This window comes from Prionailurus bengalensis, chromosome C2 (assembly GCF_016509475.1).
Source record: "Prionailurus bengalensis isolate Pbe53 chromosome C2, Fcat_Pben_1.1_paternal_pri, whole genome shotgun sequence".
In the NCBI taxonomy this organism is placed as follows: Eukaryota; Metazoa; Chordata; class Mammalia; order Carnivora; family Felidae; genus Prionailurus; species Prionailurus bengalensis.
The window spans coordinates 34,902,796-34,926,032 of record NC_057350.1 but is presented as its reverse complement, the minus strand read 5'-3'; the positions used below and the strand labels follow the sequence as shown (position 1 = coordinate 34,926,032).

The 23,237-nt window shown below is 35.1% G+C and overlaps 1 protein-coding gene across 2 annotated transcripts in view; it reads left to right on the top strand.

Annotated features, from left to right (window-relative positions):
* GBE1 (1,4-alpha-glucan branching enzyme 1) overlaps positions 1–23,237 on the top strand; it is a 283,180-nt gene that overhangs the window by 85,365 nt on the left and 174,578 nt on the right. For both annotated transcript variants that reach the window (XM_043593882.1, XM_043593881.1), the window contains exon 3: positions 1,856–1,971. In XM_043593882.1, the coding sequence (XP_043449817.1) occupies positions 1,856–1,971 (116 nt within the window). The remainder of the gene's footprint in view (positions 1–1,855; positions 1,972–23,237) is intronic.

Here is a 23,237-nt window from a genome sequence, read left to right as displayed (position 1 = left end):
TCCCCCATAGAATTTGATGTTTAACATTCTCATTTTCCTTTTGATATTTTTTTATACGCACATGTATCTATAAATGTTATATAATACTCTTCTTCATTTAAATGGTATTTAAATGGTATTCTTACATACCATTTTAAAATTCATTTCTATGCTTTATTTGCTATATATATTTGCTCTGTTCCATTTAGTTTATATTGTTGTATAGCATTTCATTGTTTAATTATAACAACATATTTACTCATTCTATATCTGACTTACATTTTGATAGCTTCCATTTTTTGCTATTCTAAACAGTTCTTCACTGAACATTTGTGAACGCTATCTCGTGCATATTTCTCTAAGCTATTACCTAGGTGGGGGTAGGATTGCTGGACTTTTAAGTGAACGTATCTTCAACTTTGCTGTATAATGCCAAGTTGTTTATCAATTTATACTCTCAGTTGCAGCATTATTTTATATCCTTGCTGACTGTTATTTTCAAACTCTTAAGTTTTGCTAATCCGGTGGGTGGTAAATGGCGTCTCACTGTTCTTTTAATTTGTGTTTCCCTAATTATGAGTGAGCTTGAGCATTATTACATGTTTCTTGGCCTGTTGTGTGTCCTCTGCTGAGTGTTTTTGTCATTTTTATAGACATTTAGAGAGTTATAGACATTTTTCTTATACTTTGGATGTTCTCTTTTTCTTGGTATATTCATTATAAATGTATTCTCCCAGTTGGCAGTTTGTCTTGTCATTCTGTCTATCCATCCGTCTGTGAAGATACATTTATAATTTTTTTTTCAACGTTTATTTATTTTTGGGACAGAGAGAGACAGAGCATGAACGGGGGAGGGGCAGAGAGAGAGGGAGACACAGAATCAGAAACAGGCTCCAGGCTCTGAGCCACCAGCCCAGAGCCTGACGCGGGGCTCGAACTCACGGACTGCGAGATCGTGACCTGGCTGAAGTCGGACGCTTAACCGACTGCGCCACCCAGGCGCCCCGATACATTTATAATTTTGCTGGTTGAATTTATCAGGCTTGTTCTTAATGTTTTTTTTTTTTTTTGTATATTGTTTAAAAAAAAAAACAGTTTTTAAACCTGAGATTATAAATATATTTTTCTGTATTTTCTTGTAAGCATTTTGCAGTTTTGCCTATCATGTTGAAATATCAATCCGTGCTCAAATGATTCTTGGGCATAATATTAGGTAGAGATCTATTTTTCTTTTTTTTTTTTTTCATAAGGATAGCCAATTGTCCCAGTACCACTTACTGAACAGTGTGTCCTTTACTTACTGATTTTGTTTCCATGTGTGCATGGGTCTGTTGTTGTTCATTTTGACTTTCTTCCAGGATCAGCAATCTACCTTTCTTCTGCCCCCTATATTTTACAACCTTTTAAACTTAATTCTGTCATACACTTGTGGATTTTGATATATGTAATATGATTTTAATTATTTTTCATCATTTTTATTCTGCTATAATATGTATCTTGTCTAATCACCAAGAATGCATTTCTGTTTTTTCATGTTAACTCCCTTTGTTGATGGTTTTTCTTAGAAAAGATCCCATCATTTTCTTTTACATTCTATTTATTGATAGAATTGGAAGAACAATTGAAAAAGTTGTAATCTTTAATTTTAAGATGCAAAAGGGAAACTTTCAAATACATTCCTTAAAAATAAATTAAAAATAACCTGCTTTTTTCTAAAAGGTTAGTAGAGTATTTTGCTTAACACCTTAGAAAACTTAACATTTTTTAGGCAATTTAATTCTGTACAAGTAGGCAGCATATTATGCTTTGTTTGAAACCCATTAAATATTAGTCTTACCATGCTGTTACTAACTGATCTTCTTTATTTTTTTTTTAGATGATTGGAATCCATTTTCATATCCATACAAGAAACTGGATTATGGAAAGTGGGAGCTTTATATCCCACCAAAGCAGAATAAATCTCAACTTGTACCTCATGGATCCAAATTAAAGGTACTTTCTACCCTCCTGTTTTTATGTGAACTTACTTTCTTTTTGTTCTGTTTTCAAAGTTTGATTGAAAATATTAGAATGTAAACTGATGCATGATAATTATGGGAGAAACAGTCTAAACATTCAAATAGAGGAAAATTTATGAGAAGTCATCAACATATTGTGTTATATTGGAACTGTATGTTTGGTAAGGTACTAAACTTATTAACTATTATTATCAACTTTGGAAACTATATATAAGGAGTGATTGAGTAATTACAGAAGTCTAACTTGAAAAAAAGAAAATTTGATACAAAAATGAAAACTGTCTTCAAAGCAGCAAATGTAGAGAATTTTTACCTGTAAAGAGAGTCTTGATAAAATTGATTTTATGATGAGCCACATGAATGTGGGAGGCAATCCTGTGTGTTGGAGATCTATGCATTTGGGGGACATGATTTTCCTGGTGGTTCTTCTTTCTGGTCTTGAACATCAAGGCTCTTGTTTCTCCTGTACTTCTGTATTAAGGTTACCTGGATTGGCCTAGGGACCTCCTTGTCAGAGACAGACTGAGTGTCCTCCACATACCCACTGCTTTGCCTAACTGTATGTTTCTGTATTCAGGGTTTACAGAACCCACACAGCTCTCCTCTCTTGTCACCTCAAGGGAAGCTGGAAGGATGGGTCTGATAGCCTGGATTACAGATTTCAGGCATTTGGTTATATAACTCCTCTAACATTTACTTGAGTTTATCCCATACTAATAAAATTATACAATGTTTCCATGTCCCCTTATTTCTTTCCCTTCTTTGGACATATGATTGCATTCAAAGCATTTATCATGACAAATCCTATGACTAAATTATTATTTTTATTGGTGTTCGTTATTTAACAATATTAACTCAGTTAAAGTAAAACCAAAATGTATTGTGTAGTTGTTTTGCAGTTTTGTTTTGTTTTGGTTTGGTTTTTTGGTCGTCTTTTTATTTTATTTCTCTTACAAATCATGAAATTGTAAGTATATCAGAAAATTACTGAAATATTGCCACACATAATATAGTTACCAGAAGAGTGTATTGCCTAGAATAAAGAGACTTTTTAACATGGGATAGCAGCCAAGGTTCTTCTTAATCTATAGTGAAAAGGAGACAAAGTAGCTACTGTACACAATAAGAGGGATTTACATTTAATATAAATAATCCCTTCCAAGTCAGTATAAACTCCACAAGAATAGGGGCCTATGCTGTTTTGTTTCCTAATACTGTCTATTCTTAATTCTTGGAACAGTGCTTGGCACAGAGCAAGCACTCAAGAAGTATTTATTAAATATTAGAGCCACTTTTAGGCCCAGTCCTTGAAAGAATAAGCCAAAGAGCTTGATTCCTGTATAGTTATGTGGCCTGATTTTAGAAAACTCTGAGGCAAGGAAACTGTTATACTGGTGTCATTGTCACTTTAGGTCCTATGGACATTTGTTTTTTTATTTTTAAGAACTGAACTTAATTTTTTTTCCTTTTTAAATTTGTTGGCCTCTTAAATTTGAAAACTTTATGAGTTCTGACACCTTACCTACTTCTTGTGTTAAATGGTGACTGAATTAATTTTGACAAGTCGTTTTTATACATGGGGAAAAGTAATTGATTACCAAGAATGAATGATTATTGATACATACAAGCAATAAATAGTAAACATTTGCCTTTCCCATCCAGCTCCAAATCCGTTATACTTTTTGCTATGATCTGAATGTCTGTATCCTCCCAAGAAAACATATGTTGAAATCCTAATGCTTGATGTGATGGTACTAGTCAGTAGGGCTTTGGAGGTGCTTCAGTCATGAGGGGGCAGCCCTCTGAATGGGATTACTGCCCTTATGAAAGGGGCTCCAGAGAGATCCGTAGTCCTTCCATCATGTGAAGATGTAGGAAGTCTGCAACCCTAAAGACGGCCCTCACTTGTCCAGCCTGACACCCTGATCTCAAACTTCCAACTTCCAGAACTGTGAGGATTCTATTTCTCTTAGGTGTAGGCCACCCAGTCTGTGGTATTTTGCTATAGCAGCCGAAGCAGGTTAGGATGCTTTGTCCAGGATGCTATGTACTATACTATTCTTTCAAAAATTTAATTGACTTTGATGAGATGAAATGATCCTATGATTAAAAAAAAACAAAAAACAAAAAACAAAAAACAAAAAAAAAAACAATTGTAGAGGTACCTGGGTGGCTCAGTCAGTTAAGCATTGGACTCTTGATTTTAGCTCAGGTCATGATCTCCTGGTTCATGGGTTCAAACCCTTGTCGGTCTCTGAACTGTCGGCACAGAGCCTGCTTGGGATTCTCTGTCTCCCTGTCTCTCTGCCCCTGCGTTGCTTGTGTGCACATGCTCTCTGTGTGTCTCTCTCTCAAAAATAAATAAATAAAAGTAGCTTTTACCTTTTCACTTGGCTTTGAAAATCAGCATCTAATGTAAATAAATGTTCAACAAGTATCAAGTAAACTGTTGTGGAATCTTTCTTCATTATTATTCTCTTAAAATTTCAGTGAAGATAATTAACTGGAAATTTAGGTCCAAAATATTACTCATAGTATTTAGATGTTTCAAATGGTGAGGAAACATTTAGATGGTGTTATAATGTCAATATGGTGATATAATTAGTTTTTTATTTATGGGAAATGATGTATCAAATTTTCTTTGGAGGAGGGGTTAAGTTCTCTATTAAAAATCAACTAACTTGAGGTTTTTGGCCTTTCTATCTGAAGTATCCCTAGATAGTCTATCTTGGTAATTAAAATTCTTGTTTTAAATTGAACTTGAAAATTTATTTCAGTTCACAAGGGATTGACCTTTATAACTCACTTGAGGATGTTTCTCTTATGAATTATCTGGTAACCATTAACAAAAAAGAAATGTTACCTACCATTGAGATAATAGCTTTGTTTTCTCTGTAAAACATTTTTCAATTGAATGCTTTGGAAGAAAATACTAACTGCTTATGTGGTCATGTAAATGTCTCCTTTCTATGTTTGTGAATTTACCAAATAGAAAATATTTAAAAATATATATATAAGGCTGGGGCGCCTGGGTGACTCAGTCGGTTGAGCGTCCAACTTCAGCTCAGGTCATGATCTCACAGTCCATGAGTTCGAGCCCCATGTCGGGCTCTGTGCTGACAGCTCAGAGCCTGGAGCCTGCTTCAGATGCTGTGTCTCCTTCTCTCTCTGCACCTCCCCTGCTCATACTCTGTCTCTCTCTCTCTCTCTCAAAAATAAATAAACATTACAAAAAATTTAAAAAAAATTAATATAAGGCTAATTAAACTTTCAAGACTCTAGAGATATAAGGAAAGAGTAGAAGACTGCATTCCTGAACAATGTTTTTTGTTTGTTTGTTTATTTTTCCAAAAGGCTGTTTTCAAAGTTGAGCATACAGGGGATTCACTCCAGAGTTCAAAGGAGAGTGGGATGAGGGGGCCTAGTAGCATCCAAAGTAACAGCCAGGTAACAACCCTGCCTAAGCCATAAGGAATAAGGAATCAGTTACTGGAACACAGAAAAAGAGTTGGCCATCTTGAGAGAAGCACTGAGCTTTGGTGAGACACATAGTGTATCCATGGCAACCTTACAGGGAAGGAGCCAGGGAATAAGGAAACAAATATGCTCATGTCTCATTCTTCTCCTTCTCTCTGACCTCTTAACTGGGGCTACACATTGACCAAACCCAATGAGAAACCAGTATTCTGGAGAATATGGTCCACATGAGTCAGCATCCTGGGGCAGAGAGCTAGGTGAGAAGTGGATCTGTCCATACTAGTAAAAAGTAGTTCAGGAGGTGAGTAAAGACCTCAGGTCAAGAAAAAATAAGAGATCAGGGAAAGTAATTCTGGAAGGTGGGTTCCAGTGAAGAATTCTTGTTCTTTTCTTCTGATTCCCATTTTCTCATTCCTTTTTTTTTTTAATTAAGAAAAAATTATTTTTGAGAGAGAGAGAGTGAGCGAGCACATGCACAAGTGTTAGAGGGTCAGAGAAAGGGGGACATAGGATCCAAATCAGACTCTGTGGACAGCAGCCAGCCTGATGTGCGGCTTGAACTCATGAACCACGATATCATGACCTGAGCCACTGAAGTCAGACACTTAACTGAGCCACAGGGGTGCCCCTTCTTTTCTCATTCTAATTAATGCTCAAATGACTAGCAATGGCAATGAGAATTGTCTTCTCATTTTTTAGTGTTTAGGATGTTTGTGTATTTTAACTTTTCCTTCCCAGTCCATTACAAAATGAACTAGAACAGAAGTTTCTTGATCCTAGACCTTTAATATTTTCAGAGGATTCATGTGTTATTCAGCTTGGGATGTCAGAACAAAATACCATACACTGTGTGGCTTAACCAAAAGAATTTTATTTTCTCACAGTTCTGGAGGCTGGAAGTTCAGATCTGGGTTGGGTTCTGATGGAAGTTCTTTTCCTGGCTTGCATTTGACTGCCTTCTTGCTGTGTCCTCACATGGCTTTAATCCCATCATCGGGACCCCATGCCATGACCTCATTTAAACCTAATTATCTCCCAAATGCTCCATCTTTCAATACTATCACAGTGGGGATTAGGGTTCCAACATGTGAGGTTAGAGGGGAGCACAATTCTAAGCAGATCATAATGCTTTTCTAATTATATTAAGATGTTACGCAATGATTGGTAGGGGAATAAAACCCAACACCTATATTTGCAGTTTTCTTAGATAAGACACAATGAAAAAAAAAGAGATTGCTTTACATTCATATTTAATTTTATCCTCATAAAGTAATAACATGTGAGAAGGTATTGTTATTATATTCTTATTTCCTACATAAGTACACTCACCCGTGGGTTTGAATTTAGGCTTGTCTCACAGTAAAGCCCATGCTTTTAACCATTATTTTACAATGCCTGTTAGGCTAAGGGTTCACAGAGAAAAGAAGGAAAAAAAAAAAGTGATACACAGGAAATAAAGCTGGAGTCTCAGATTTATCAAATCATCTTATACTATATTTGTATTTGCTTTTTTTGTGTGGAAACTATTATCCCCAATTTCAGGATGCTGTGAAAGAGAGTATTGTAGTGATCTTCTCTAAGAATAGAAAGGAGATACATAATTTGTAGAAGGTTTGGGTTTTAGGGGGTAAAATATAAGATTTGTTAAGTAAAGTGAAACTAATAATTGAGATCTGGAATGAGTTTACTAGACAGAAGGATGCCATTGAGTATGGGGCAAGGGTGTGGTGTGAAATTAGTGAAAAATTAGTGAAAAATTTTTTGTATCTGAATATTTGCTTAAGAAGGAAGTGTTCATTTGTGCATGAATGCTCACCACTGCATTATTCAAATAGCCAAAAAGTAGAAATGTCCATCAACTTATCTACAGACAATGGTATATCATGAAGTACTAAAACATGAATGAACCTTGAAAATGCTATGCTCAGTGAAAGAAGCCAGTCACAAAAGCCAAATTTTGTATGGTTTTGTTTTTATGAGCATCCAGAATAGACAAAAATGTAGAGACAGAATGTAGATTAGTGGTTGCCAAGAGCTGGGAGAGAATGGGGGTTGACTGCTAAGGAGTATACGGTTTCCTTTTAATGTGATGGAAATGTTCTGCAGTTAAGTCATGGTGATGTTTGCATACCATGAAACCTTGGGAATATACTAAAAACCACTGAATACTTTAAAGGGGTGAATGTGAATTATTTATCAGATACAATAAAAAAATATGTATTTATTAGTCTTTGTCCCAGTTCTTGGCATACAACTCCTAAAATCCTTGGGTGGGGGTGGGGGAGGGAAGAAGGTAAATCTCATAAAGACTTTACCTTTCATTTCTGGAATATTTTCTTGCGTTATTTCTTTACCAATTTCCTTGTCCCCACAGTCTTTGTTCACTGTTTCAGGAATTTCTAATTCCTGGATATTGAGTCTCCTAAGTTTTCTTATCTTTTTCTGTCAAGTTGCCCATCATTTTGTCTTTCTGTTCCACTTGGAGTAATTACTTTAGCTTTCAACTACTTTCATTTTAATAATCACATTTTTAACATTTCTAGTAACATGTTTTTGTTCCCTCCCTTTTTCATAAATTCTGTTATTGTTAAATATCCAAATATACTTTTATCTTTTTGATAATATTAGATACTTTATTTTATTTTTTCCTCAAGTATACTTGTATCTTTTTAATAATATTAGATATTTTGTTTTATTTTTTTCCTCAAGTTTGCTTCTTACTTCCTGACTTTCTTCTCTTATTTTTTTTCCCCCTAGATATTATTTTCTTGGGTTTCTTTTAGTCTCTGTCTTTCATTTTGCAGGCTGTTTCCAAATGCCTGGTGATCCATGGCTATATAATCATATTTTAGAATGAGGCAGGAAAAAACTTTTGAAAATTCTGTGCACATGAACAGAGCTTTATTCATGGTAAGCTTCACTATTGGGTAGTAAGAAAGTGAGGCAGCCTTTAAATTGTTAACAGTAAGTGGTTTTTCTATGAGATCTCCCACCCCTCCTCACCCCTTAACCAAAGATGAATCTTCCAGTCCCCTACAGGGGGGGTGGATGGAAGGGGTGTGGAGTGTACCTGGTTCTTGGCATTCATGGATGAAGACAGGGAAAGTGGAGGAGGGTTCCACCTTGAAAGATGCTACTGAGACAATCTTCCTACTTTCAGTATATGAGTCAGTTCTGTCATCTGCTGTGCTCATTGTTTCTGGAGACTTCCTAGTTCATTGTTTTTTAAAGCATGAACCTCTAGTCTCCTGTTTGAGGGGTAAGAGGTGGTGTTTTGGAGGGATATACATTTATCTGTACAAGTTAGGGAGGTGTGCTCCAGAGCCCACGGCCCCCTTATTTAACACTGCATCTTACTTTCTTCCATAGTATTAGTAGCCCACAGATGCCAAGTCTCCTAGAGGTGCTGTGAAGCAAGCTGACCAGCTGTATTCAGGTTCTTCTTCTGCAATACCCCATTTTAATTTTTTGCCTTGGTTTTTAACCCTTAAGCTACTTTCTGTCTTTCAAAGTTTTGTTGAAATTACTGGTCTCTTGTTGCCTCCTTCTCTTTTAATACTTTTTGTGTTGCTTTGCTGTGATTTCAACAGGCATTTGTTAGGCTTGTCATTTTTAATTCATACCTCTAAACACCCTTTTTTAAATTAAAGAGGAATACAGTACCTCTGCTGGATAGAAGAATATTTTATAATTCTGGGGCCTTGGGGTCATTATATTCTCATGGTGTGCCATGATTATAAGATTTTGGTCAAACTGATTATTTCTTGCTTGTGATGTCTTTACATATTATTATACATGATAAAGATTTTCCTCTTTATGACCCACAGAAAATCCTCTACTCACTTCATTTGTTACCTGGTTCAACTTAATCAACCTTTAAGAACCTGAAACATCTAATTTGTGAGAGAATGCATAGTTAGAATTAGGTACTCCTTCCATTACCACAAAGATTCTAATTCTTTGTGTTTTCAAAATACAATATGAATGTTAATAAACCTAAATAGCATACCAGGACATGGTCTTCCTCTGTAGATGAGAAAAAAGACTTGCTAATTGATTCATTTTTCTTTTCTTTTTTTTCCCTGAAGTTCTCTAAAATGTTGATAGAAAACACAAAATAATGTGTAAATTTCCAGAGGAGTCTATTTGCCTGTCTAAAGACTAACTCTGCTTGCCTAGAGCAGATGGGTGAAGTAGAAAGTGGGAGTGTTTTTTTCTACTTTGAGTTTGTTCCACATTAATTTCTTTATCAAATTTTGCTCTTTCTCTTTCTTAATATATTAGTTAACATATATTTTGTTTCATGTTTTCTGCACATGACGTATTGTAGTGTCTTTCCAGATGTATGCGGAGAGACAAATGATAAAATGCCTGCACCTTGAGTTTATTGTCCATTTTGAGAAAACTCTCCATTAATAAATGGGTGGGCTTGAGCATTCTGTGGCTGGGAAGGAAGTAGAGGAATATGCTTATATTTTTTTGAGATGGTCGTGGCAGTAGAAGAGGAGTAAGTAAATGGCATATATGGTTGTTTCTCTTTTTTTCTTTGTTAGTGGTTTAGTTCTGTTCATTTTTGGCTAAATATTAATGGGGCCAAGAAGGAACCCAAGAGAGAACATGACAGGGAGAGAGGACAAAGAGTTAGAGATAAATTTGGGGGGAAGTGGACAGATGGAGAAGAATAAAGGTCACAGGTTTAATAGTCAGGGAATGATTATGGGAAGAGATGCATTTTAAGTTTGGGCTTGTGGGAGTTAATAGATGCAGATTAATGAATAGTTGTCTGGGGTCAATTAGAGAATAAAAGTATGTAAAGTCAAGCAAGATTTAGCAGGAATTAGCAGTTCTATATAGGAGACAGTGACCAGTTTGATGAGAATATCATATGTATAGGGAGACTTAAAAAAAAAAAATGGAGAATCTCTTTGAGGAGATTATACATTGAAAATGTGCAGGATAACATAACTGCTAAACTTTTTTGCTTTTTTTTCTTTAATTCTGCTTTTTTTAAAAATCCATTTCTTAAAAATCTCAATAATTTTTGGGGGGCAACTGGGTGGCTCAGTTGGTTAAGCATCCAACTTCAGCTCAGGTCATGATCTCACGGTTTGTGAGTTCGAGCCCCACATTGGGCTCTGTGCTGACAGCTCAGAGCCTGGAGCCTGTTCTAGATTCTGTCTTCCTTTCTCTCTGCCCCTCCCCCACTCACACTCTGTCTCTGTCTCTCAAAAATAAATAAACATTTAAAAAAATTTTTTTAAATCTCAATTTTTAATAATGACCAACTTACTCTTTAAATCTGCCGCCCCCCATTTTGACCACTAGTGATCTTATTTTTCCCTCATAAATATTCATACTCTCTCTTCTATAACGTGTAAAAATAACTTCATTTTCAATTAACAAAAATTTGCCACTATTAGTGGACCCTGAATATTTTCTCTTTTTTCTCTTGTATGGTAAGGATTCCTAGAAAGAAGCACATACTGCCATATGCATGTACTCTTTCCAGATCCCCACATCCCCTTCATTGGTTTCTATCCTCCCTTACTCTTAATAATAAAAAATAAAATAGTACAAATAACTGGGTGGTGGCACATTTAAACTTAAGACCTATGAATGAAGCAATGTAAATCTCCTCTACCATTAGAAATAATTTGAACTGTATATTTGTATCAGTATTTCATATAAATTGATGTGAGTTTCAAGTGTGTCATGACGTATGATAGGGTCTCAATCTTCTGCAGTTTCTGAGGGATCATTTCTAGTTATTCTGTTGGAAAAAAATACATCCATTTGCTGTATGCTACCTGCCAACTCAAAACTTGTCATAAGTAATTGTTTTTGTAGTTTACTTGTTAACACTTTTTTCCTAAGCACATTCCATAGAAATTATTTCAGCCATGGCTTGAGGTCTTATGTATTTTATATTCGTTAAGGATTAAAATTTCCTTATGGATATATAGATTCAGAGTTGTTTAGATGAACCTAAGGGAAGGTGGGGGGAAAGAGGGAAGCAAGCCATAAGAGACTCTTAACTATAGAGAACAAACAGGGTTGATGGAGAGGAGGTGGGTGGTGGGATGGGCCAAATAGCTGATGGGTATTAAGGAGGGCACTTGTGTGTTATATGTAAGTGATGAATCATGAAATTCTATTCCTGAAACCAATATTATGCTATATATTAACTAACTAGAACTTAAATAAAATTTTGAAAAAAAAATAGAATCGAAGTGGTTTGCTTTTAGCGTGTTGAAGACATTGATGCAGTTCTCTTATACCCAGTGTTACTGATAAAAATCTTGATTATTTTATTCTCATTCCTGTGCATGTAATTGGCCTTTTATCCTGGTAGTCACTTAGATTTCTTCTATATCCTTGCTATTGTAAAAATGCCACTACGTTAACACATGGTTTTATTTCTTACTCTTTTCCTGAAATGGTCTTATCCTTGTAACTCATCTTCTTCGTGGTTCTCATTTTTTCCTCAGTGCATTTTTATATTATAGCTACAATCATCATTCTAAGAGTTTAAATCTGCTCATATTATCTGCTTTAAACTTGTGATGAACTCTCCCAGTCCTTGATTTGGTTATAGCCTGGATTTTTTTTTTTTAATTTTTTTTTTCAACGTTTATTTATTTTTGGGACAGAGAGAGACAGAGCATGAACGGGGGAGGGGCAGAGAGAGAGGGAGACACAGAATCGGCAACAGGCTCCAGGCTCCAAGCCATCAGCCCAGAGCCTGACGCGGGGCTCGAACTCACGGACCGCGAGATCGTGACCTGGCTGAAGTCGGACGCTTAACCGACTGTGCCACCCAGGCGCCCCTATGCGCCACCCAGGCGCCCCTATAGCCTGGATTTTTATACTGTGTCTAGAGGCTGACCTGGGGAGTTTTCAGATTCCCCAGTACTCACTTGAAATAAGGAGATCCTTTCTCTGTTTTATAGTTGTGCTCCCATGTATGATTATGTTTAATAGCTTTTCTGTTTTGAGAGAATTGAACAATACTGGTCTCTAGTTTAAATTCTGTACTCCTTAGCTTGACATACAAGGCCCTCCATGTCCTGGCCTCTGGTTTTATCTCATGATTATTCCCCCTTTTCTCTTGTCTGTCAGAAAACTTAAAATTAAGTGAAACATACAATGGCAATAACCATCCAACTCCAGAGTCCTACACCATTATCTCACCTCCTTGCCCTCCAGCCTTTCTCTCCTCCTGACCATTTTCTTTTCTTTCTTTCTTTCTTTCTTTTTTTTACATTTGTTTATTTTTGAAAGATAGAAAGAGAGACAGAGCACAAGTCGGGGAGATGCAGAGAGAGAATGAGACACAGAATCTGAAACAGGGTCCAGGCTCTGAACTGTCAGCACAGAGCCTGACGCAGGGCTCGAACCCACGAACCATGAGATCATGACCTGAACTGAAGTCGGACGCTTTACCCACTGAGACACTCAAGCGCCCCTCTCCTTTGGACCATTTTCATTGTAACTGCTGATTCTTTCTTTTTCATTTTGTTTTTAATTATTACATATTTTTGTTAATTTTAAGTTTTTTTTTCTCCTGTTTCAGAAGTAAGAAAAAATTAAATGCATATAAATTTGTGAATTAGGGCTTCAAATTATTTCAGGTCAAGACCCAAAATGTTGTTTTAACATTTTACATCACCTGTGAGTAAACAGATGGTGCCCAAATCTTTTTCCTTATTGTTCAGAACCAGTTAGGAGGCTACAAAATGGATTTACTATGGGATGTGCCAGAGGTCCGAATATTTAGACGAGTACTACGAAAAGGGAAAAGTCCAGTTATGGGATAATGTCACTCTTATTGTACCCCCAAACTAATCATTCTATGTTATTTCTCTCCTGGTGAGACACTCTCGTCTCTGTTTTAGACATTTTCCTCATTGAAAACTTTTTCTAACCTTGAGGAATATTTACTTTTGATACAATGAAATAGAAATGTGGGATGTACTATTACTGTATCTCTGTCTATTTTGCTTAAGCTATAATAAATTATCAAACCAGTTCTGTTTTCTTTTTTAGATATATAGATGAAATCTTACTACAGCTTGTTTGCATTAAGCCTGATTTCTGTGCATTGGAGTTTTCCATGGCGGGATGAGGAGCAGCGTGGATGATGTAGTTTTGTTTTCCCTTTTCATTTTCAAGCTAAAGCCCTGTAGAGGACGAGGTGGTTGGTGAGATGTTACTGGCAGTACAGGGATTGCTTTCTGAAGTCATTATGAATTAACAGCTAATGGGTAGCGTTCTTTGGTAGCTCGTTTATAATTGAGTGCAGATAGATGAAAATCAAACACAAAGGGAACTCAATTTTATCATTAATTTTGACTTTGTTTAACGGATGATTTCTGGGCACCACAGCAGCCTTTCTAATTTGTCTGTGTATGATGAAGAAACTAATCATACACAGCTCAGAGAACAAATAACATACGTTTTCCCAAAAAGGTCACCTTCAGAGACAAGCACAAGAGAAAGAATCTTATAAACCTGTTGATTTTTTTTCATTTTCTCCTATGTTTTACTGTTCCTTCTAAGAATTCACTATGTAAAACAATTATTTCTTAATTTAATATATGCAGTGATTGATTGTAAAGAATTTATAGCCTAAGCTAGGCTATAAATATAATCAGTTTGTTTCTTTATAAAAAGATTCCTTTATTTATTTTATAGAACTTACTGTGTGCCAGGTGTTAAACACTTTATAAATATTAACTCATTCATTTCTCATAGCAGCCCTATCAGGAATGTCCTATAATCATTATTCCCATTTTTCAGATGAGGAAAATGAGGCACAAAGAGATTACATAACTTGCCCAGTTACATAGCTAGCTGATAGTTGGTACAGCTGGGATTCAAACCCAGGAAGGCTGACTGTAGAGGTTATGTTCTTAACCATTATGCTGTGCTGCTATAATTTACTAGTTTAATTATAATTCCTGTGACTGCTTGAGAACTTTACTTAAAAATACTACCAAGCATAACCCTTGGCTTTAATAATAAACCTTTGCAAATTCTGATATGTTTTTACAGTACATGTTTTTCTATGATCAAGTGGCAATGACTGTAATAAATTTGGGAGAACAAAAAAAACCAATCATATCTTTTTTTAATTGTTAGGAACATTCAATAGAACTTATGCTTTTAGTCATATACATGTATTTGTATATAATATATACATTTCAAGTTAGGTATTTTTTTAAAAATTTTTTTAACATTTATTTATTGTTGAGAGACAGAGAGACACAGAGCATGAGCAGGGTAGGGGTAGAGAGAGGGGGAGACATAGAATCTGAAGTAGGCTCCAGGCTCTGAGCTGTCAGCACAGAGCCCGATACAGGGCTCGAACTCACAAACTGCAAGATCATGACCTGAGCCGAAGTCATTGGCCCAACCAACTGAGCCACCCAGGGGCCCTGCAAGTTAGGTATTTGATGGAATCATGACTACTAATAGATGACATCATGATATCAATGTGAGGGCAGCTTACAATGAAGATTTTCAAAGGAAGATAGGCACACAAATTGAAACGGTTTCATCTTATGATGTTGCTAGCCACTGGGTACATATGTATGCGTGCACGTGTGTGTGTGTGTGTGTGTGTGTGTGTGTGTGTGTGTTGGTAGGTGTGTGTGTAGTTGGTTTTATAGCTATGTAAGCCAAAACATTCTAAAGTAAGGTGGATTTTACTTTGTCCTTTTTAAATCTAGACTAGTCCTATACCTGGTGTGAACATACATCCATGTCATACCTCTCTGGCTAGACCTGTCAGCTTGGGCTCTGATGAAGGGACAAGTTTCAGAAAGCAAGGATCTGGTGGTTGGGTGAGACTATACATGGTACCTGGAAGGCCATCAGTGTCTTTATAGAGTCAAAAAACAAAGAGACTAATATATCTACCAAGAAAAGCTGAGGATAGAGCTTGAAAGAAACCCAGTCGTTTATAAAGCTGGTGTGGGTAGACAGAGGATGGTTGGAGAAGTCTGTAATTAATGTGGTTAAAGAAACAGAATAAGGTGTGATGTGAGCCGGCTATGGTGAGTGAGGTTCCACCATGCTGTTGCTTTTTATTTATTTATTTTTAATTGTAATGTGTTTTGCTGGCCCAGCACTACACTGGGTTGACTTTATTAAGGTTTGGTTCAGTGGGATATAGGAATCTTTCTCAGCTATCATATTAGGTAAGATATTGGTTATTTGGCTTTGCCAAGCACCAAGATAGCAGTGTCTTAATCAAAATAGATGATTTCATTTCTGTTTAAAGTAAGAGTTCAGGTCAGTAGGTGTTCTATGGATAGTCTGTGATGGGTTTCCTTGTTACATCCTTTCGGTCTTCTGTTGCCAGGTGTGTTACTCACACGATAAAAAATATTTGCCATCTCTCTGTTTCCCACAGAAAGAGGAAAACAGGTCAAGGCATTCCCATTTAAGGTTGTGAACACATCATTTCTATACACATCCCTTTGGTCAGATCTTAATTTCGTTGGCCATCCTAGCTACAAAGAATGTTGGAAAATGTGGTTTTAGCTTGAGGGCCATTTGTCCAGCTAAAATGCAGCAGGTTCTGTCTTCAAGAAAAAAAATGGAGGATTGATTTTGCAATGCAATTAGCATTTACTGTCATAGCCATTTAAAAGGAACTTTTTAAGGAAATGGAAGAATTAAACTTGTGCTAGAAACTTTTATTTATTATCTTATTTTATTTTAGTTTTTACTTTTTATTTTTTTATACTTCCCAGATCAACTGTAAATAATGTTATCCTTTAAGACTTAAAAAAAGTTTTAAAACTTTCATGAGTTCAATCATTATAATTTAGAAAAAGAATGGTGTTCTTAATAGTAAAAAAAGAATTTAGAGGGTACAGCTGATAATAATATACACTCAAGGATATAACTACTATTAATAGTGTACAACTATAATGACATACTTTAGATCATTGTAAACTCCAACATTAAACAAATAAAGTGAAAGTAAAATCCTAAAGCGATCTGGAATTTGTTAGACAATACTATGTGGGGCTTAAAATGTTTCCACTTTTTGAAGGATGTCCAAATTATCATGAATTGTTAGTCTCACTTTTAATGCTGTGCTATTTTTAATTTGACAACAACTTCTGCACAAGAGTAGGATTTTAATGAAAACACTGCATGTAAATATAGCAGTGTGGGATGTAAAAGCATACTGAGCAGATTTTCCAACTGGGCAGCAACCAGGCTCTAACCTCGTTTTCTCGAATAGCAAAATTGAGCATGTAAGCTGACTGCCTCTATAATGGAGGATTCATAGGACAGCTGGATGGGTACATTTGCGATACCTACAATTTAAGCTTTAAGAAGAATCATTTTCCTTCCCTTTTTAACAAACCTAAATAGGTATTGGCTCTAATCATTTCTTTTTTGTTTTGGTGGTGAGCACTTTTAAATATACATATTGAATTCATCCTTTTCTGAAATAAATTTGTAGGAACATCAGATTAGAAGGAAAATGTATGAGTCAGCCTTTATCTGTAAAATTATTGTAATTAATGAAAGGACTTAAATTTTTTTTTACATAGTGTTAGAGCTTTAGAAAGAAAACTGCTTTTTAGAACTGGTAAATTGGTTAAACATTTTATTATTTTTTTTTAAAGGTCAAGTTTTTTTTTTTAATTTAATACTGGTTAAATATTTTAAAGGCAACCATTAGTAAACTGAATCTTAGTAAAGAAAGAGTTATAGTCTTAAATTGATCTACTAAAAGATATTTAAGGGAAAAATCATAAAATAGGACAGAAACACTTTAAAATGGTTCAGTTGTACCCATGAGAGGATATTTTATTTTTGTATTTTAAGTTTATTTATTTATTTTGAGAGAAAGAGAAAGAAAGTGAGAGAAAGAGAGAGAGTAGGAGAGGGGCAAAGAGAGAGGGAGAGAGAGAATCCCAAGCAGGCTCCATACTGTTAGCACAGAGCCCCATGTGGGGCTTGACTACCATGAGATCATGACCTGAGCTGAGATCAAGAGTTGGACACTTAACTGACTGAGCCACCCGGGTGCCCTGAGAGAATATTTTAAAGAAAAATAATTTTGGTGATTTCAGTACCCTCCTAGGAGACCTGTTAGCCTACTGGCCTCTCAGTTCCTTCACCTCCTCTGCTCAGTGGTCTTACCCTTTTCTCAACTCACTCCCCTCAATTGCATGGCTGTCAGTGGGTGGGTACCATGGTGATCACACTGCAAATACTGTCTCCCCCCATAAACTCTCCACTCCCCAATTCCATGCCATCTACCTGCCATGTTCACAACAACCTGTGTAACAGTACCCTAAAGCACTGGTTCTCAAATGTTAGCATGGGCTTGTAAAAAGACACTGCCCAGGGTGTCTGATTCAGTAGATCTGAGATGAACTTGAAGATTTGCAATGGCCAAGTTCCCAGATGATGCCAGTGCTGCTAGTGTGAGGCCCACACTGAGAACTGCTCAAAGGACTCTGTTACTGTGTAGCATTTGCCTCTAGTTGATATTGCTTTAAAAAACAGGATTGCATCCTCAAATCTTATTTCTTTGTCTTTCTTTTTTTGGGTTTGTTTGTAGATCTCAAAGTCCCCTAAAAAATGTGATTTTTTTTGGATTAGTTATATACACTGTTTTAATTATGATTTTGAAGAATATGGGCAAGGGGCGATAAGAGAGTGCTTGAACAGGATTTATATTTTATTTTGTTGAGCAGGGAAACTCTCCATTAAATCCCTATTTTCTTACTACCCAAAGTATGCTCTTTCACTGCTCCACGTCAAATGACGCTAATTGGTGACACTTATATAATCACAGTTGTAGAATTCCTCAGCCATTTTCCCATAATACAAGATTAGGACGTATGGATTCATGTAGTTACTTTATATTAAGCCAGTGCTGGGAGCCCTGCTGTAGCAGTTTTCTTAAAAGCAAAGCATCTGGGAGGAAGTTGGAATAACTAAGTCAGTGTTTACTAAGAGTTCATTTACTATTTTGTTAACTAGGTGTCATGATGAATTATTTTATATAGAGGTGGGATAAAGGACTTTGAAATATATAAGTTTATTATATGCCATTTATGGCTTTGAGCAAGTTACAGATCTGAGCCGTTTGGGTATTCCCAAGTTTGCATTAAAAAAAATGTAACTTGTATTTCAAAAATTTTTCACATAAATGGTACTCAAGTAGATGTCAGTTTTCTGGTTTTTTTTTCGTATTTATAATAAATAGGAAATATGGTGATTGTTTTTATTCTCTTAAGGTACATATTTAATTATTTAAATTTTTGTCCTTTCATAATCCATCTATAGAACAAATCATCTTTTTGAGTATACTGCCCAATAACATTATTCATCATAGTACCATGTCTCACCTGAATATCCAAATACATCTGCGTCCTGATACCACGTGACATTACTCCTGTGAACTCTGCCTATTAGATGGTTCGGGCTTTACATCCATGCCAGTACTACCTTTATTTCAGAGGATAAATTTCTCCATGTTCTCTTGAGTCATGGTAAAAGCATAATGCACATAAATATGGACTCCAGCCAGACTGCTTGTGTTCACTTGCTGTTTCCAGCACCTACTAATGGCGGTACCTTCAGCTAATCATTCTTATATCTCAGTTCCTTCCCCTAAACTGGGATTAATAATAGTATCCCATAGACTTGATGAGGGTATAAAAGCATTTACAACAATGCTTGGTACTAAGTTAATTCTCTGTAACATCGGCTATGTATTTTGCATGCAAGTGGTCAGAGCCATATTTCAGTAATCAACATCTTTGCAGATTTTGTGAGTGCAGGCCAAATATTTTATAAATCTAAAATAAAGCAGTACCTGATGAGTCTGTAAATCAGCATTGTTCTTCCTCCTTACAAAATGCTCTGTTTCCTGAGATTCAGCTGTTGTGTTCATGGGCTCACCCACCAATGTCTAAAAATTCATGAGTGTTTGTAAAAGGCGTGTGCTTTGCCCAGCACTTATTCCTATAAAGGATTTTATGTGCTTTTTGAGCATTCATTTTATTCAAAGTTTACATTTTAAGAATCTTGAAACTATGTATAAAATCTCTGTACAACTTTAAAAGAAATCTTAATGAAATGTTATGGGAGAGATCAAGGAGACGGTGAGACCAAAATGAAACTACCACAGTGAAGATGGATAGAGAATCCTTAATGAAGATGGGAACCATTGGAAATGAGAAAAGCTAGTTGTTTTGAAACTAATCAAATACAAGGACTGGATGTGAATGATCAATAAGATCTAATCAATGTGAAAAAGCATATCATAGGAAATGTATTAAACTGTGAGCACTGGAATGAATTTGGATACTGTTCTCATATTGCACACACGTTTTTGTCCATTCGATAACCAAGAGAGCCTTTCATATTTCGGTGAAGACAATTCCCTTAGTCTTTTCAGTGACCTCTAACAAGTCACAAGAACAAATTTGGCTGTTTCTGCTTTTATAACTCCTGAAGATTATCAACTATATATTGACTTGACATGTAGTACAATATTTTTTTGTGTTTTATGTAATTGTCCAAACATAACTACACTGAAATTTGCCTAAAAATATAAAAGTTGTCTTAATTTATCATAACTTAAAAGTAATATACAGATAAAGCAAATTTCTTAGGCTAATGAGTAATGAGGAATGTATTCTAAAAGGAAGATGCCTTTGCAAAAGGATCTTTAGCTTTAATGTGATTCAAATTTATTAAACAGTAGTTCACACATGTAAATTGTATACTTACCAAGCAAATGTTTGCTTTACTTTAAGTGCTTTATATTGTTTGTAAATGATCCTTACTTGTTTATGAGAAGACTTCTACTAGACTTACATGTAGGATACTAATTAAAATTAGACTAAACTCTGAAAATAACAAATACTTGAAAATAGGGATTTTTATAATTTAGACTTATTAGGCAGCCCTGTTTTGCTGGCCTAATTAGCTAAAAAACATTTTTATCTAGAAGAGTAAATAATGAGATTAATATAGTTTAACTTTTTAGTTCTGGATTTTAACAGTGCTTGTGTTCTTCTGGGCTAGGGTGGGGGATGAGGAAAGGTAAACTTATACATAAACACAAAGTATTTTCATACATAAACATTCATATAGCACATACAGTCTTTAAGTCGCTTACTATTAGCAAAAAAAAATCTCTGAATATATTGTGAAAATACATATATCTTTCAGTTACATGTATGAATCAAAACTATCTAAGTGAGGTAAATCTGATGAGATTCAAGTATACAGTTGACATTTAATATAAGGACACAAGCTAATTTTTTCAGTTGTGGGGCAGAATAATCTTCCAGTCTCCTTATCATTCTCAAAGGGTCTGCCATACTCCTGGTACCCTAAAACTGTAAACTTACAGTTCTTTTATTTCTTGTTTTCTATTACTGTCACATTCAATCAGATGAGAAATTTAGCTGATTCTACCTATGTGGGATTTCTGGATTATTGTTCCTTTTCACTTGTAGCTTGGGCCTTTATTGCCTTTTGTCTGAATTACTTCAGTGGCTTTCCCTTTCCACCACAGCAGACAGTAGTTTTCAAAGATAGCTTTGTATCACTATCACAGAGGAAGAGGGATGTGTATTTTTAAACAGCTTCGGATGATTTTGGTGGGTGGCAAGTTTGGAACTACAGACCTTTTAGAAGTAACTTTGGGCTGGGGTCAGTCAGGCACTTTGGGTATTGTTTCACTATTAGTAATTAGCTATTTGATTTTATATTTGGTTCCCCAGTTTATTTGCTCAATATATTTTACCAGCCCCACCTAATGACTTTGTGAAGATATGTTTAAAAGATAAAAATGATCTAATGATCTGTCATTATTATTTATATCATACTATTGGTTTCTGAAGGATTACTTAGGAAACATAAGTACTTTTTTAGCTAATCCTAAACTCTTCAGTATGGCATTTCAATTTTCTTCATTAGTTAATTAATTGTTGCTGTTTTAAACTTTCTTGTGTTCAGCTTGCCAGTTTTTTATTTGGAGGTTTGTGTAATCTTCTAGAATCACATTTTGTTATTCTCATTGAATTTGTTTCCACCTTTGAATATCTATTTTATTTTATTCATTTCCTTTTATTCATTTCCTATTTTATTTTATTCATTTCCATGGCCCATTTTCTTTGTTTCTGCCTTTCCACATCCATTTCCTCCTTCAAAATGGCTTAGAAGTCCCTGCTTTAATGAAATAACCCTTATGAGTAAACACCTATTTACATAACCTCAGAACTTACAGATTCTGCTTTTATTACTCTCATTATCCTGTTATTCTCTATTTATCTGTATACATGTAAACCTGTGTGTGCACATACACACAGTATTACTTTCTCTTTGTAATGAGCATCCTAGAGCTTGCAAACAAGAAGGAAACTTTGAGGTCATCTTCGTCAAACATGCTTGATTTAGTTAGGAAAATTGAATTTCAGAGAAGTTATAACTTGCCCAAAATCATGCACCTCTTCATGTTAGTAAGTTCTGTGCCTACAAAATACCAGCTCATACTCATCATAAAATAGATTGTCTGTTGTTGCTTAAAGTATAAATAAGAAAATATTATCAGTATGGTTACTTTTATTTACAGTATGTTTCCTGACTGTGAATAGTCTTCTAATGGATACCATTCTTCCTTTATGAGTTTAAATTGTTAGAGTATTTTAGTTGGAATTTTGAAAAGTATTATTTTGAGTATTCAGTATGTTAAAGGTACTATTTTAAGCATTTTATTTGCTTAACAGCTTGTTCTGGTGTATAGACCTTATTTAATAGGCCTATGAGGTATAGATACTATAATTATTCCCAGTTTTAGCTGAAGAAAGTGGATGTTAGCTGGATTAAGTTTCTTGTCCAATGTCATAAGTGGCTGAAACAATAATCAAACCGAAATGTTAATTTTCTAGTCTCTCCTCTGCAATATACTGACTTATGTTGAAGTTGGGAGAGCGATAGTAATCAGCTAGCTCAAACTTTATTTTAATTGTGTGGAAACTTGGTGATTTGGCCACATGCTGATCAAGAGAAACAAACCATTTATTTTTAACTGTAATTACATAGAAAGTGGATAAAATAAAGAAATATGGTAAATAGCATTCTGAATAAATAGGTGCCCTGTTTTCAACTGTTTTTACTTACTTGCATTTCTTATTTGAATGTATATGTGTGTGTATAACCTGGAACAATTTCACATTCTTTTTAGAATGTATTTTTTTTTTTCAGAAAGGGATACTGTTGCTGTTATCAAGTTGAATATCTGCGATTTAATGCTAATATCCTTTCTGACATCACTGTCATGTCTTCTTGGTTATAATATAACTCAAATGTTTTTTTACTTTGAGTTTTTTAATTCATTGGCTGATTTTATTTTTCTTGATTTAGAAACTAGGTTATAAACTAGGTTCTTTTTATTTTTTTTCAAAAGATGCAGTGCCTTTTTTAAAGATTTCATTTAATTTATAAAGTAAATTTTATGAACATTGTTTTCAGTAAGAAGCCCCCAGGTACAGCATTTAATGTTCATATTTTTAATAACAACTACAGGAAACAGCATTCTGTCTCTGGTTCTTCTGAATAATAAATCTTATTTTCAAATAACAATAAGAACTCACAATTTTTATTAACTATAACATCTGTGGTCTCTGAATTTGTGTTTTTTCAAATTACAGACAGTATAAGATTTCTGTCTTGTTTTTATTCTACAAAAACCTCTTATGGAGAGTT